The 16,105-nt window shown below is 51.3% G+C and overlaps 1 protein-coding gene across 6 annotated transcripts in view; it reads right to left on the bottom strand.

The window, feature by feature from the left end:
* Nucleotides 1-373: 373 nt before the first annotated feature.
* RXRG (retinoid X receptor gamma) overlaps nucleotides 374-16,105 on the bottom strand; it is a 99,215-nt gene continuing 83,483 nt past the window's right edge. For 5 of the 6 annotated variants that reach the window (XM_047704812.1, XM_047704813.1, XM_047704811.1 and 2 more), the window contains 7 exons: nucleotides 15,334-15,513; nucleotides 9,561-9,721; nucleotides 9,306-9,435; nucleotides 8,115-8,247; nucleotides 6,899-6,990; nucleotides 5,581-5,686; nucleotides 374-862 (listed from right to left, as the gene is read on the bottom strand). In XM_047704812.1, coding sequence (XP_047560768.1) covers nucleotides 715-862; nucleotides 5,581-5,686; nucleotides 6,899-6,990; nucleotides 8,115-8,247; nucleotides 9,306-9,435; nucleotides 9,561-9,721; nucleotides 15,334-15,513 — 950 coding nt within the window. In that variant the 3' untranslated portion in view covers nucleotides 374-714. The remainder of the gene's footprint in view (nucleotides 863-5,580; nucleotides 5,687-6,898; nucleotides 6,991-8,114; nucleotides 8,248-9,305; nucleotides 9,436-9,560; nucleotides 9,722-15,333; nucleotides 15,514-16,105) is intronic. The other variant, XM_047704810.1, reaches the window with a different exon arrangement.

Here is a 16,105-nt window from a genome sequence, read left to right as displayed (position 1 = left end):
TTTGTTACTACCTCCTACCAACTCCTGGGATCCAAGAATCTTCTTCCATCAAGAGAGCATCTTCTCTTGGCCTTAGGCTAAATTGCTCCCAAACAGAACAAGGTTGTCTGCACTCATTATCCTTAGGAGGAAGAAAACAAACACAAAAAACTAAGCTGACTCTGAAAGACTGTGTTTCTTCCCAGTCTTGCCGGGGAAGGGGGGTGGTGGAGCAGCTCTGAGCCAAGTGTGCTGTGCCCAGTTTAGACTCAGGGTGCCTGACCGTGGGATTTACTGTTTCAGGACCCCAGCCCCATTCCCCACCCAACAGCTTTCCTCCCCCCGCTAAGAACACTTCCCCAAAGCACAATAACACACCCCGTGCTCCAAGCAGTGCCAACATCATATATATTATTTTATTATTCGCTCGTTTGCTTTCCATGGCAAGTGAAAAAATAATTTCAACCAATTATATGTACAGAGGCTTGGTTTGTTTTTCCAGGAACTTCTAGAAAGATCCCCTTCCCCTCAGACTGCCAAGAAGGGCTTCCTTGAACATCTGTACAAACTCCACCTATAAAAGTCGCACACGTAGAAAGGTTTCTTTATTGTAAGCATCACATTTTGGGAACAGGAAGGGGTCAGGGTGGGAAGCAGAGGAACGTGTGCAGGGTGGGGGTCCACACACACCTGCCCAGGGGTGGTCCTGGGTGGGGAGACTGAGGCCGGGGCTGTTCAGGTGATCTGCAGCGGGGTCTCCAACATCTCCATGAGGAAGGTGTCGATGGGCGTGTCCCCGATGAGCTTGAAGAAGAACAGGTGCTCCAGGCATTTCAGGCCGATGGAGCGCAGGGCTGGGAGACGGAGCAGCAGCTTGGCAAACCTGCAGGGAAGCCGAAGGGGCGTCAGGAGCCGGGATCGGCCGCTCCGGGCAGCTGTCAACACCGCGGAGCTCGTCAGCTCTCCAACCTGGGAGAGGACAGGAGCCTGGAAGGGCCACTGAGGCAGCTGGACAAGCGCCAATCCTAGGAAGCTTCAGCTCTTCCCTCCCCGGTGGGCCGTGCTGTGCTCACACCACACGCCCCGCACCACCGAAGGCCACCTCAGTTACCAACGCTTGTTACCGAAGTGCAAGCAGCTGTTACCAACACGCACGCTCAGCTTCTCGGGCTGTGCCTCCCTTTCAGTCAGGAGCAGGGGGCGATGCCCCTGAGGGGCCGTGGTCTGGGTGGGAGATGACACACACACGTGCACACGCACTCACACATTCTCACATGTGTGCATGCGACACAACCCCACCACGTCACACACACACCCATGCACGTGCCTGACACTCATCACACATATGCACGTGTGCACAATCACATGTACACACCCACATTCTTACATGGGTGTGAATACACGCACAGGAAGCCCCCCTTGTGACATATGCACACACCTATACACACCTGCCTCGTATGTCACACCTATATAAACGTGCACACCATCACACATACATACTCGCACATTCTCATACATGCTCCTATGCCGCACACATGTGTACATGCACACACGTGCCTCCACCACTGCCACACCTGGGTGCACAGACATTCACACTCTTTTACACCCTCAGACATACACACTCATGCATACGCATACACACCTATACACACTCACACATTCGCCTTCACTCTCAATACCCTCCTACGTGTGTACACGCGCACACGGGCTTGCCTGCACTCCTCCACACTCCTGTACAGTCAAGGACCTTGGCTGTGAGCTTCCCAGGGAAGGAGGCCGGCATGTGAACAATGCCTCTCACATCTGTACCCCCTGCTGACGTTCCGCAACCTGCCATGTTTCCCTTCCTGCTTCTGTGGGCCTTCTTCGTCTTTCAAACCCATTTGCCAATGAAGCTTTTTTTTTAATGGTATTAACAGCAACCGGAAATCGGGAAGTCATAACTTCCAATAAAAGGCCAAGAACCAAAACCGTATCAGCCACTCCGGCCTTAACTCAGAGGCTCTGGCTGGGCTGGGTCTTCACCGAGCATCACAACATGATTTCAAGAGTGAGTTTCAAGCTGGAATTTTAAGACTCCTTGAAAATGTGTCTATTTCTATATTCATACGCCATGAAGGGTTAAGGAACAGAGGCAATTCAAGAAACATAAAACGGCACCACCTAAAAAGGTAGGCATTCCTTCTTTCTGTGGAAAAGCTAACGGTCTACACCAAGGCCCACACAACCCTCCAGAAACTGTTGATGGTAAAGCCTCTGAGGGCATCTGCAGGGGGTCACCAAGCAGAAGGAGAGAGTTAGCTAGCGACACTGAGCTCCTGGTCCAGACTCGGCCACAGCAGAGTTTCATGGAATTAGGGGAAGGGAAGGACTTCTCTAGAAGCAAAGTACAAAGTTAGCCTGAGCTGTGACTCCGAGAATATATTTAGATCTAAATATGTTTAGATTGTATTATACATTCTAAGAATGCCAAAGTTTTATAATACGTAAAACACTAAATACAGAAGGATACTGCTGTCTTTGCCGACTGCTCCTGATTTAGGAACTGAGAGCAGGATCGCGGAAATAAGCATGACCAGGAAGAAACAGAGCCCTGGGGAGGTCTCCAAGTTCCTCATTCACCCGAGGGCAGCCGCAGCGGCCCCAGGGTGAGAAGATGTGCGCCAGGCTCTCTGTCCTCCTAAATTTCCATCTCTGCTTTCCGGCTGGAGAAAGCAGAACTCAGCCCCTGCAAAGTGTACTTCTGAAGAGCGTCCACGGGGTGGCAGCACTCCTCCACCCGGCCAGGCTCCTCAGCCACTACTCTCCGCAAAGCGGAGGTCACCAGCTGTCCGCACTCACCCACCTGGTTGAGCCAAGCGATGTCCCTGGTGCACCTGCTCAGGCTCCGGGGTGGCGGGGGGCGACCACCCTCTGTCCAGGCCGTGCTGGACGCGCCCAAGGGACATGCAGGGGCCCAGCCTCCACACTCCCGCCCTGCGCCCCGAGCTTCTGCTCTCGTCCAGCCAACAAGCTGGCAGCCCAGGCCCCTGGCAGTCCTGTTCCTAGGAGAACCGGCAAGTTCCCAAGTTCTCAATATGATATTCAGTAGAAACAACCTGAATGTTCCCCAGGACAAGAGCTAAATACACAAGGATACGTCCACCCTGTGAAATAGTACAAAATCACAGAAAAGGATAATTTTGTACTTTTCAGTATCTGATAAAGCGCCCAAAATAGCTAAGAGAGGAAAACAATAAACCAAACTGTATGATTTCCTCTCTGTAAACACACTTTTTTTTTTAAAGAAAAAAAAATTTTCTTAAGATTTTTTACTTATTTATGTGACAGAGAGAGACACGGCAAGAGAGGGAGCACAAGGGGGACCGGGAGGAGGAGAAGCAGGCTTCCGGCAGAGCAGGGAGCCTGCGGCAGGGCTCGATCCCAGGACCCTGGGATCATGACATGAGCCAAAGGCAGACACTTAACGACTGAACCCCCCAGGCACCCCTAAACACACACATCTATGTACACAACCACTGACACACAAGGATATGGGAAAAAATACCACCCCCCAATTTATGATTCATTTCATTACCTACTTTATTCTTAAACACTTCCCTTCTTTCCCACAAAACCATGTTCTGCTTTTATAATAAGGAAAAAGACTGGTTCAGGGTTTTGGGGTTCTGGGGGGGGGTTTGTTTTTGTTTTTGTTTGTTTTTGAGATAAATAATGGGACCTAGAGCCAAGTCGGAGGAATGGGTGAGTATAAGCCTGCCTATTCCTAACATCTTACACATAATACGTGCTCAACAAACATGCTTAGTGCTGCCTTCGAGCTAGGAGATGGGGTAGAAATCACCTACCACCACGGTCAGGAGCCCCCACCGGCCAGGGCCGAGCGGCTGCTGGCCGCCAGCCCCGTCAGTTGGACAGAGCCGTGACCTCACCTGCTGCATATATGAGGGCGACCGCCAAGTGTCCACCAAACCCACTCTCCCCTTCTTCCTTGGCATACAGCGGCATCTGGAGAACGCTCCGGAATCCTCTGTGACCCGCTGGGCCATGTGACTAAGTTTCAGCCGGCGGCAGTGAGTGAAGACATGGGGGACCTTTCCGAGGCCGGTCTGCCCAGATAGCTTCACCTCTGTGTTCCTCCCACTCCCCTCCTCTCCCTCATCTGGAAACAGAACACGAAGTGGCTCTGGGACACAGTGGAGCCCCAAGGAAGGAATGAGTGGACCCCTGAGTCTTGATGCGGAAGAGAGCCAGCCCTCCAAACAGACTGCCCACCCGAGACTGGCACGTGACCAAAAAGTACGTTTCTATCGTGTTCCACTCCTGACGTCTGGGAGGTCTGTTAGCCAGCCTGGGCTCCTGACCCCTCAAGGCCTGTGTGTGTGTTGTACTGAAGGCCTGAAACCCACCCACTTGGAGTTCAAGGAAAGAAACTCCAGTAAGAGCTGGAGCCCAGCTTCTGCACGACTGACACAGACTGGCTGAGGTTCCAGAGAAAACAGCTTAAACGGAAATTAGACTTCACAGAGGAATGCGAACAACAAGTGAGAATTCAAAGCATGTAATATTAATCCTAAAAACAAAATGAATGTCTTTAAGGCAGTTTCATCAGTTTCATTTTCGGATTTTGGCGAGATTTGAGGACCCCATTCTCTCTATTTCACTAGTTCGCGGAGCAGGAAACTTCTATTTAGCCGTGCTTTGGGGAAAGCATTTAAGTTTTTTGTTCGTTTGTTTTTGTTTTGTTTTTAACGACTCAGAACACCTAAAAGGGTAGACCTTTTAGAAGACCCTTCGGGGATCTTCTGATCAATGTCATCCTCTTTAGACAAGGAGCTCAGGGCCAGAGCCAACTAGAGGACCTTGCCAGAGGCTACACAGATGGCCTTGGGGGACAGTGGCCACGTGTTCTGGCTGCCACGGTCAGTCTGGACCTTCTAGCACAGGCTTCAGTGGGAGCAGAGCAGAAAGCAAGGCGGTCAGCCCGGAAAGCACAACCTCTTTGAAATCAGACAGACCTGAGTTCACATCCCAGCCCCCCTGCACACCAGCTCCGTGTTTGTGGGCAAGAGCCTCGGAGCCTTGTTTGAAACTGGAGATGATGGGACCCACATTCATCTACCCATCTGCTTGTTCACTCGACACTGAAAGCTCTATACTGGGGCGCCTGGGTGGCTCCGTTGGTTAAGCAACTGCCTTCAGCTCAGGTCATGATCCCAGGTTCATGGGAATCAAGCCCCGTGTCGGGCTCTCTGCTCAGTGGGGAGTCTGCTTCTCCCTCTCCTCCCCGCTTGTACTCTCAGTCATTATCTCTCTCTCTCTTTCTCTCCAATAAATAAATAAATAAAATCTTTAAAATAAACAAAATAAAGCTGTATACCATGGGCCCAGCCCTGTTTTAGGCTCTGGCTCCGGAGTGGGGAACGGCAAACAAGATCAGGTCTCTGGCTTCAGGGAGCCAACGTTTGAGCAGCTTTGAGCTTGTTGTTAAGATTAAATAACATGTGCAGAACCTAGACGGTGCCTGCCAGGCGCTGCCACGTATTCGGGGCAGGAGAGAAGGACGGCTGCGGCCAGCAGATCCTTCCAGCACTCCCTCACCTGCCAGGTTGTTCCGGATACTTCTGCTTTGTGTAGGCCTCGAGGGTGGCATACACCTTCTCCCGCAGAGTCTCTACCTCCGAGGGGTTGGACAGCCCTTTGGCATCTGGAAAAGACGACTGATTTAGCCTCGGGTGACACATGGCAGGTGGAGCCCCTTCCACACAGGACTGTCCCCACCCACTCAGTTACTCGAGACACACTGGGACAGGGAACAACAGTGAAAGAAACAAAGCTGGGGCCCTTGGTGCCCCAGCTCTCCTCTTGGTGCCCAGTCTACCCAGTAGACTCTGGGAACAAAGGTGTAAAACCCTGTTAATAGCCAAAAGCACCCACCACTGAGTCCAAGGAAGGGAGTTTTATTTTATCTGATCATTCTAGAAACCTTCACACACTAACTGAGTGCCTCCTATGGGCTGTGCATGGATGGAATGCTGAGATGGGGCACAAAACCCAGATCCACCCATGTGAGCACCCAGCCCCCTTCCCTACCCAGCCTTTACTGACTCCCCGCACGAGCTGACACCTGTCTCAGAGCCCGGGTGCCAGGTAGAGGCTGACTGCTCTAGAATACACATCTCTGGTCCTGACTTCTCTGAACCCCAGATGCAAGCAAGACCTTCCTGGCCAGCTACTCTTGGAGGCCTACTAGCCACCTGAGACTTGAACACACGAAGTCCTAAGTCCTTCCCGTCCGCCCCCCCTTTAGGAACCTCCTCTCAGCAAATAAAGCTCCATCTTTCTAATTACTTAGGAAGACAAAACAAAGCCCCCTGAGAATTACCTTCAAACTGCTCTTTGACGCACTGTCTCTAGTCCATCAGCAAATCCCATGGCTTTGCTTAAAACTATATGCGGAATCTGGGTGCCTGGGTGGCTCGGTTGGTTAAGCGTCTACCTTCGTCTTGGGTCATGATCTCGAGTCCCGGGATCGAGTCCCACAGTGTGCTCCCTACTCAGCGGAGAGTCTAATTCTCCTTCTGCTTTTCAGCCTGCTTGTGCTCACTCTCTCAAATAAATAGAGTTTTTTAAAAACCGTATACAGAATCTGACTACTTTTTACCACCTCCCTCACCATGACCCTAGGCAGCTCTCCTCTGTGGTCTCCCCCATCTGCCCGCCAAACAGGCACACTCCACACCCATCCGAGACACTTTCAAGATGGCACTAGGAGTAAAAACCATGAAGATCAGCTTCCTGCCCTCACCAAGGACATGTTCCCGTGCCCTGCCTTGTCTGTCTCAGCTGAACTAGAGGAGCGGAGGACAACAGAGCACGGAGGCCGAGCACGGAGGAGGACGAACCCCTGCACAGTCACCTGGGTTAAACAGCACGATGGCTCGCAGGCACCCCAACTCTGACTTGTCCATCTGCATGTCTTTCATTTTGGAGACCAGCTCAGTCAGGACTCTGTTCACAGGAAACAATGAGAGGCGATGAGAAAACCATGAGTCCCAGGCCAAGGGCTGATCCAATGAATGCAGCCAAGGCCCCTTATGTGCCCACCCCAATTTCCAAATGACGCACCAGGTACTAGGGGCTCGGAGGTGAATAGGATGCAGGCCCTGATCTCAAGGAGCTCACAGTTTCATTGAAAAAAACAGACGTGGAAGCAATAGGTAGCAACACCAAGCCAACAACGGCCAAGAGTCAAATCCAAGGGAACACCCAGGGGACAGCAGGGAGACGGCTGGACACTCTGGCGGGTAGGGCTGGGAAGGCAGCCTAGACGATTTAGAAATGCAAGAGGCAAAGCAGGATGAGGGTGTGGCGTGTCTGGAGGAAGATGGCAGAGGGCAGACTCCAGAGACAGGGTAGGAATCTCCAGGGACCACGAAGAGGGCTGAGCCGGCCAAAAACCATACTGGTCTCAGCGTGGAACATGCAGGGGGAAAGGACAGGGAGGGAGTAGAGACCTCTTGCGTAGACGGGCACGTGACCTGGAAGATCACTCTTCAGGGAAGTGGAAAGAGGCCACGGGGCCCTGGCACTGGACAGAGAGGCTGTTCCAACCCTAGCCTCCTCTTTACCAGCTCTCCGTCCCTTTGTCCCAAGTCACTCACCCCCACTCATGTCACTCATGTCTTTAAATCACATGCCTTCATTTTCCTTCCACACCACTTAAGGCAGAGCATCCAGGCAGAGGCTGCTGCTGCCTGGCCGAGGTGGGTCTGCTCCTGCTCAGACCTTCCCCAGAGACCCTGCCACAGGGTCAGGTAAAAACCTCAGCTCATCTCTCCTGCCTCCCAATCAGATCCTGGCTGCGCTTGCCCATCCCGGCCCCCTAGGATCAGCAGTTCAGCCACCCCCCGACCGGCTCCCCCCCACCGCCCTTCAAACCTTCTTGAATACACCAGCCACGTCCCCTAGGGTCTGCTCTTGTGTGTTTCACGGTCTCTCCTCTTTGCCCCGCGCTGCTGTGTGGGTGGTCCGTCCTACACACCAGCGCTACCCCCAGGCCCACACACTCACGCACATACTCGTGCACACACACGTGCGCGCACACACGAGCACTGGAAGCAGAGGACAGCCACCTGTCAAAGATGGAGCCGACTCCGGCACTGTGGGCACTGCTCCGGTGGACGTGCAAACCAGTGGCCAGGAGGATGCCATCCTGCACCGAGACGGAGCGGTGGGAGAAGGAGGCAATCAGCAGCTCGTTCCACCCTGCGTGGAGAAGAAAGAGGCCTTGAGGGAAAACTGACCACATTCGTGCTTCACTGATGATCACTCGAGGCCTGTACTGTGACCCGCGTGGAACAGAAGCAGCATCAGAAACGCGCAGGGGCTAAAAGCCAGCTCGGGACCACTCAGCTAATTAGTGAAGAAACAGGGTGAGACTGGGGGTCCCTGACTCAGGGCCCTGCACCTCCCCCATCACCTCCCCAGCACAGCTCAGAATGGCAGCTTGAGGATAAGGACTCTTTCCACCCCCGATCAACACATATGGGCTGAACATCAAGCAGGTAATCGTCAGCATGTTAGCTGCCAGGGTGGGTAAGGGAGACCTCAAAGCCTCTGCCCCCAGGACCTGACAGCCCGGCTGGATCACCTTAGTGTCTGGCGGCACCCAGCAAGCACGGAGCTTTCAGTCAACGCTCAGAGACTGCGCATTATCTAACGGGGATGAGATGAGGGTCTGGCTCCCAAGGCTCAGCTGGTCTTCATGAAACCTCCCTGTTGGTCCCATGGCCAAGGGGGGGAGTGGGAACGGGCCACATGCCCAACGTCCCGGAAATGGAAGCCAAGACAGGATGCGGCACACAGAACCTTAGCAGAGGAAGGGATCCTGGATAAATGAACTTGAGCGGGCACTCTCCGGTGTCTTTCCTCGCCTCTGTGAAATGGGAATCCCTCTAGCTCCTACAGTATAGTAATAAGGGGGCACTGCTTTGTACCACCCTTGAAGAAATGGACTTAGCGGTCTCGGAACATTAAATGCAAATAATAAAACCATGGCAAAATTTGCACAGAAGAAGAGCCCCACCCTCCATTAACAATGTTTCATTTGGGAAAAAAGTTGTGGAGGAGGGGCCACTCAGATGTAAGCGCCTGATATTAATACAAAAAGAGTAACTGAGTAGGGTTATCCTGTTACCAGCCTGGCGCAAGGCTCAGATGGGTCGCAGCTTCCTCCGCTGACTTGACTTCGGATCCCAAGGGTAATTTCAAAATGGCAGCCCAAGTGATGGCCCCAAGAAAAAACAAACCTCGATGTCCTTTACCTGCCCGGAGCAGAATGACCTGGTCCTCCAAGGTGAGGTCGGAGAAGTGGGGGATGCGCTTGGCCCATTCAACAAGGGTGAAAAGCTGCTTATCAGCAGCATGGCATATGTTGGTGACAGGGTCATTCGTCTTAAAAAAAGAAACAAAAACACCAAAGTACTGTGAGGGGTAGGTTCCGGGACTCCAGTGCACCCCTTTCCCATCTCCAGCCCTGCCAAGCACTGGGAGGTGGACGGAGCCCTAAGACCACATACCGAGTTCTCCATGTTCATATCACCATAGGATTCTGTCTTTGGTTCAACAGCAAGTTCAGCTTCTAGAATCCTCTCCACAGGCATGTCTTCATGGCCACCACTGGCACATTCTGCCTCACTCTCAGCACGCTCCCGACTCCTCTGCCTTTCTTCTTGCACAGCTGGCACACAGAAAGACACAGAAAGACACGCAGATGTAACCACGTGCCCAGGACAGCCACGGGAAAGTGAGTTACCTACCAGAGCTCCCACTGCCCTGTCTGTAACACAGGCGTCATCCTGGCGCTGGGTCAGAGCTGTCATGATGTTGACAGATGGAACAAAACAAGCCCAGTGGCCTGCCTATGCAGGTGTACACCTGTGCGTTTAGCTTGTAGCCTTCCCCGTTCATTATGGTGACCAGTCTAAGAAGTTTGCGTTTCAAATTTTCATAACCTTGATCCTGCTCCTTTAATGAGCTACTTCCTCCTCCGTCTCTCAAGGGGCATCCCTGCATTTCACCTCTAGCTGCTCCCTCTAGGACTGTGGGCCTGCGATGGTTAAGCAGCGAGTGCATTACTTCGCAAATTCCCTCTGTCAGATTCTATGCATCAGGCTTGGCATTCACGTCCCATTAGCTCTGCCCCTAATGCACCAACCTGAACACAACATCACCTGATCCAACTTGTCAGGGGAGATCTTCGGGGAGCCATGACGGGATTTAGTAAGTGAAAAGGTGGAGGAATGTCACCTAGATGACATTTCAGAGTCAACGGCTGATTTGGGGGGGGGAGAGGACACAGGCAGAAGCGCAGACTGGAATGATCTCTGCCGCCCCACACTTAGGGTTTTCACCAAAGTTCATCCTAACCCTCAGAACCCTAATGGTCTGTACACAAGGATGGCAGGCAGACCCCCTTCCCAATTCTGTCCTCTCTGTTGACAAATATTCTGTTGGGTGAGTTCCCTTCATCTATAAAGCTGTGGTTTCCATCTTCCTAATCCTAGCATCAAGGAGCAAAATTCAGTATTGGTATACCTTTTTTTTTTAATCCCAAGAATCAAGAAAATTATCCTCTAAGTGAGTGGTTCACCAGGATCTTACGGGGATAGTGAGACACAGAGGCTGCAGAATGAACCGGAACCAGACGCTGGGTGTCCAGTTTGTCACACAAGTAATGTCAGAGACCGGCCAAGGTGGGTCAGAGAAGGGTATGACCGCAAAATCACCACTCACACTTCAAAGTCTCCAGTAGATACCCTTGAAGACGCCTCAAGATGAGAATGATATTCAGGGGCTGGGACAGAGGGATGGGGGGTAGGAAGGAAAGAGTAGAGGGAGACGTGGCATAAAGAGAATAAAGCTGGGCAGCGGCAAAAAGAAGAAACAGAAGGGAGAGAGAATAAAGAGAAATTAGAAAAGAGGAGAACAAAAGTCATGTACTTTGGAGCCCAAGAAGTTTTTTTCAAAATGGGCTCTACCACTTCCTAGCTAAAGGATATCAGACATATGACAGCCCACTCTGCCTCAGTTTCCCTAACGTAAAGGGGGGGATTACCATACTTGAGTGAGACTGTTTGGGGAAGATTAAATGAAATAATTATAAAAAGTTCCCAAGCACCTGAGTGGCTCAGTTGGTTGGGGGTCTGCCTTTGGCTTAGATCACAATCCCAGCGTCCTGGGATCGAGCCCCGCATCGGGTTCCCTGCTCAGCAGGAAGCCTGCTTCTCCCTCTCCCACTGCCCCTGCTTGTGTTCCGTCTTTCACTGTGTCTTTAATAAATAAATAATATCTTTTTTTTAAAGTTCCCAAAAAGGTAGTTTTCCCTTCCCTTTGTCTCTGTTTGTGCTCTTGGGTCCTCCTCCATCTCCTCCTCCATCTCCCCTTTCCACCTCTTCCTCCCTCTCCTCATGTCTCCTCCTCCCTCCTCCTTCCTTCTGGTCCACTCGGTTAGCCTTCGTTCACGGACAGCACACAGACGCTACCATATGTAGTTTTATCTGTCAGCTGGACTGACTGGTTAAAGTTGAGTGCTTCTTGTATTAATCGTTTTAACATAGGTGAGCAGTCTTCTATTTGTCTTGATTTTAAAAGATGGGGAAGAGCAAACTAAGTTAAGTTTCCTTTATGGTCCTCAACTGGTTTCTTTTTACAGATCTGTAACATGGAAGGGGAATAACCTTCAACCTTCAACAAAACAACCTGGACTTCCGGGAATTCGACTCTAATTCCAATCTTGCCATTAATCGCGTGATTCTTTGCTGGTCCCCTCTCCTCTTTGTGCCATAAATCTTACTGCCACAGCAGAGGAGTCATGTGTCTGTTGCTGGGGAAATCTTCTATGTGGCAGACATTCTGAGCTACCCTACTATACGCATTCGGGATATATCCGGGGGACACTCGATGATCTAAAATAGCACCAAACTCCGGGGGCCCCTGGGTGGCTCAGTCAGTGAAACATCTGCCTTCAGCTTGGGTCATGCTCTCAGGGTCCTGGGATCGAGCCCCGTGTTGGGCTCCCTGCTAAGCAGGGAGTCTGCTTCTCCCTCTCCCGTACTCGTGTGCGCTCTCTCTCTATATATAAATTAATAAAACCTTCAAATAAATAAATAAATAAATAAATAAAATTATACCAAACTTCTGCCTTCTAACAGAATTCTATCCATTAGCCCAACATACATTTATTGCACACTAACTCTAATAGCCAAAATTTATGGAGTATATGCAACACTTTGCACAGATTACACTTCGCTCAATCCCCCAATAACCCTCTCAAGTACTAGGAGCCACAGAGCAGTTACATAACCTGCCAGAGGTCCCAGAGCTAAGAAAAGATGGAGCCAACATGTGGACACGGGCGACAGCCTTCTGAGCCCACCCCTCAGCCGTCTGTACCTGTTCCCAGTTCTGGGCCGGTTGTACTAATGACGACCACACAGGGCTCGAGAGGGATGTCAAACACTACCCACAAACTGCCTCAGAAACAGCCCATTATCTAACTATCCGAACTCTAGTATGTGACCAGAAATCACGGAAGTAGACTTCCCCATGACCCCTGAGGGTTATTTGGAGCCTGGAAGCCAGAGGGTCCCAGTCCTGTATCAGCTCGGCCATTAGACTGCTCAAGAAGCTTAGTCAGGTCCCAAGGCTCTCAGGACCTTCGTTTCTGTCAGGAAACAAATGTGTTACATCGGAGAATAGAAAATGTCCACACCGGCTTCACCACTATGTACCCTGAAAAGGCAGTGGGTCATGGGCCCTGGCTCCCGGCAGACACCTTCGGAGCCCATCCCCAAGTCCCTCCCTTTCTCTCTAGTCAGCTCTCCAGAAACTCTCCATTCAACAGTTTCTCTCTGTTGACTGTTCCAGAGTCTTGTTATTCTTGTCCTCAAGGCAGTGTCCACCCTGAGCTCCCGATTCTGTAAATCGAGGTCAGAAATGAGAGCGGTGAAGGAAAGTGCCCAGCAGCCTCGGAAAGTGGCCCTTCCTCCACTCAGACCCGGGGTCCATTCGCTCCTCTGCCCCCTCTAGGTCAGGGTGAATAGCACCGATTCCTTTCGAACTTCTCCAAGAGCCCCTTTACCCTCTGAATTTTTTTAAAAGATTTTATTTATTTATTTGTCAGAGAGAGTGAGCACAGGCAGACAGAGAGGCAGGCAGAGACAGAGGGAGAACCAGGCTCCCTGCAGAACAAGGAGCCCAATGCGGAACTCGATCCCAGGACGCTGGGATCATGACCTGAGCCGAAGGCAGCTGCTTAACCAGTTGAGCCACCCAGGCGCCCCACCCTCAACTGTTCATCACTCCCATTTCTCCACATTCTTTTCAAAAAGGCAGAAGCCAAAACTAGACAGGGCTCCATCAAAGAATCAGAACAATGCCGGCTTTACAGGAAGGACTGCCCAGGCCCTTAGAATTCACATGCTCCAGTCTGACTGACTTTTTCTTTCGTGAAAGAGCCACACTTCCTGCCCTTTGCCTGCCAACCACTCTGACTGAAACGGAGCTGAGGGCAGCCGGGCTTGAGTTTTGAGAGACAGCTCGTGAGCAGCAGACACGGCTGTTTCTCTGAGGGACACCTTTCACCTGTCTTTAGTTCCATCTCATCCGCAGAAGGAAAATGCTTGTTTTTCCAAGTCATCCTGAATTTACCTCATCTGTCCTGAGAGACAAAAATGGTCCCCTACAGCCATCATGCTCTTGCTGATGGGAGACATTCTTTGGGGTCTTAAATTTTACGTGTGACCATCATGGCGGCAGAAGCCCCACGGAGCAGCAGTTCTATCTTGGTGAAGAGGAGACAGTCTCCACCAGCTGATTTTTCACCTCACATGTTCCGACCGGTAAGAGCATTTATTCCTTGACAGCCAGAATGACACGAGCATGAAGCAAGCCCTCAGTTAACACTCGCTGCAGGAGGGAATGAGTTCTCTCAGGAGCTCCTGCATGACTAAAACTTCTGATTCCGATATTCAGTTTAAACCACTCACCCATTCATTCAGCAATTACGTATTAAATGCCTACCTGTGCTAGTCATGGGTGACAAAGAGGGCGGGGGGATAAACTTGCCTTGGTGAAGACAGAGATAAACAAAATAAGTACGTTAGATACGGTGATACACGCTGTGGAAAAGAGACTAGGAAGAACCCAGGGTGGCTGATGCAATTCTAGATGGCGTAGACAAGCAAGGCTTTACCCAGAAGCTGACAAGTGAGTAACGGTCTGAAGGAAGAGAAGAAGGGAGCCTGGCAGGCACCTGGCAAGAGGGTGCTGCAGGCAGAGAGACAGTAAGCGCAAAGCTCCTGGAGGCCCAGCAGAGACCAGCAAGGCTGGACCAGAGAGACCTTGGAAAACTCCCCTCACCATCCCACACCGGTTTCCTCAGCTGCAGAACAGTGAGCGCTGGTAAACTACTCTGAAGGGCCACCTCCATCTACCTCAGACATGCTAAGAAGGTCCATTTTTGCTTCTTGGTAGCATTATCTCCTCAGAGACACTCCGAGAACCTTTTCTTCATTGATCCCTTCAGTCAGCCTCCCCTATTCTCAGAGAAAAGAAGTTGCTGGAGAATGAGGAGTCACCTGGGGCTGACTACATGCCTTGCCCCCATTTCCTGGAGAGAGGCGGGACTTCCTCACTCTGCAATCTAGTAAGAGGCACCATTCACACTGTGTCCTTGCTTGAGTTCACGAGTTAATTAACTGCCCGATTCGATTTGTGATATTTAACAGAAAAGCACTTTCAGGTTTTTTTATTCCCTGCTCTACAACAACCAACGAACCCACGTTGTAAACTGAGAGACATAACGTCCTAAAACTGTATACCGATGGTCTCTCTGAATGCGAAGGCGATGTCCGATTACTGGTAAAGCCAATAATCCCCCCACGTCCATGGAATGCACCAACCTCAGAAGAGCTGTAGCTGCCCAAGGTTACACAAGCCCACAGAGATGACTCAAACTAGTCAACCTTCCCGTGAGGATTAGAGGCGAGGAGCCTGCTCTGCCCAGAAAGGCCTCAAAGGATCCGAATGACCCATGTGTGGGGTCCAGGAACCAGACGACAGCTCTGAGACTTGCTGCCCATCTGAGAGGAGCCCGGGAGAGTGTCCAGCCTGCGGACCCCCACCTGAGCTCCCGGAGAGGAAGGCTGAGCATGGAGGAGGAAGGCGCTCCTGCTCTCTCTGCTCTGGGGGACCCGCTGCGTCGGGCGGGGGACTTGACCGCAGTCCTCGGGAGATCAGGAGGGTACTACCATGGTTTATACCGGTCTCCCCACGGGGGCAGGGTCTCACCTTCCCTCTTCATGCCCATCACCAGGCACTTCTGGTAGCGGCAGTACTGACACCGGTTCCTCTGGCGCTTGTCAATGAGACAGTCTTTATTATCGCGACACGTGTACATGAGGTCTTTCCTTATGGTTCTCTTGAAAAACCCTTTGCAGCCTTCGCAACTGTACACGCCGTAGTGCTTCCCTGCTCACAAGAAGAAAAAGTTAACCGGGCAGAGACCGTCCTCGTGTTCATTTGGACCTTTCCTTGACAAGAGCCCCCTCGGCTCTTCCCCAGGGACCCCTGCCCACCACCTGGGCCCCGGGACGGACAGCAAAGAGCAGCCAGCGAAGAAGGCAGGCTGGACCACAGGGACCAGACGAAGGCAGAGTAAAGAGGCCCCTGCTCGTGTCTCCCATCCGGAATCGCCAGTTCCAGAGAGAGCACTGTCAGAAAGGTCCTGACCCAAGATTTTGTTTACATTTATTTTATTAAGGCAACTCTTGTGTTTAGTTAAGCAAAATGTTCTGTCTCCATCCAAGACATTAGTATATGTAATAAATAAAAATATTTATGCTTGTTATGTAGTATCTAGCAGGAAAAAAAAAAAAGCCCTCAACTTCACTAGTATTTCCCCATAATTGAGGCCCAAGGACATGGGAGCCCCACTAAGGAGTACTGTCTTCCACCACAGACTAGGAACAGGAACCTGGATTATGGATTTTCTAGATGCTCTTGCTGTTGGAGAAATAAATTGGTATATGATCTTCAGAGCATAAAAGGACATGTAGTCTTA

Source organism: Lutra lutra, chromosome 15 (assembly GCF_902655055.1).
Source record: "Lutra lutra chromosome 15, mLutLut1.2, whole genome shotgun sequence".
Taxonomy (NCBI): Eukaryota; Metazoa; Chordata; class Mammalia; order Carnivora; family Mustelidae; genus Lutra; species Lutra lutra.
The sequence above is the reverse complement of the archived record's forward strand: the minus strand, read 5'-3'. Positions and strand labels throughout refer to the sequence as shown.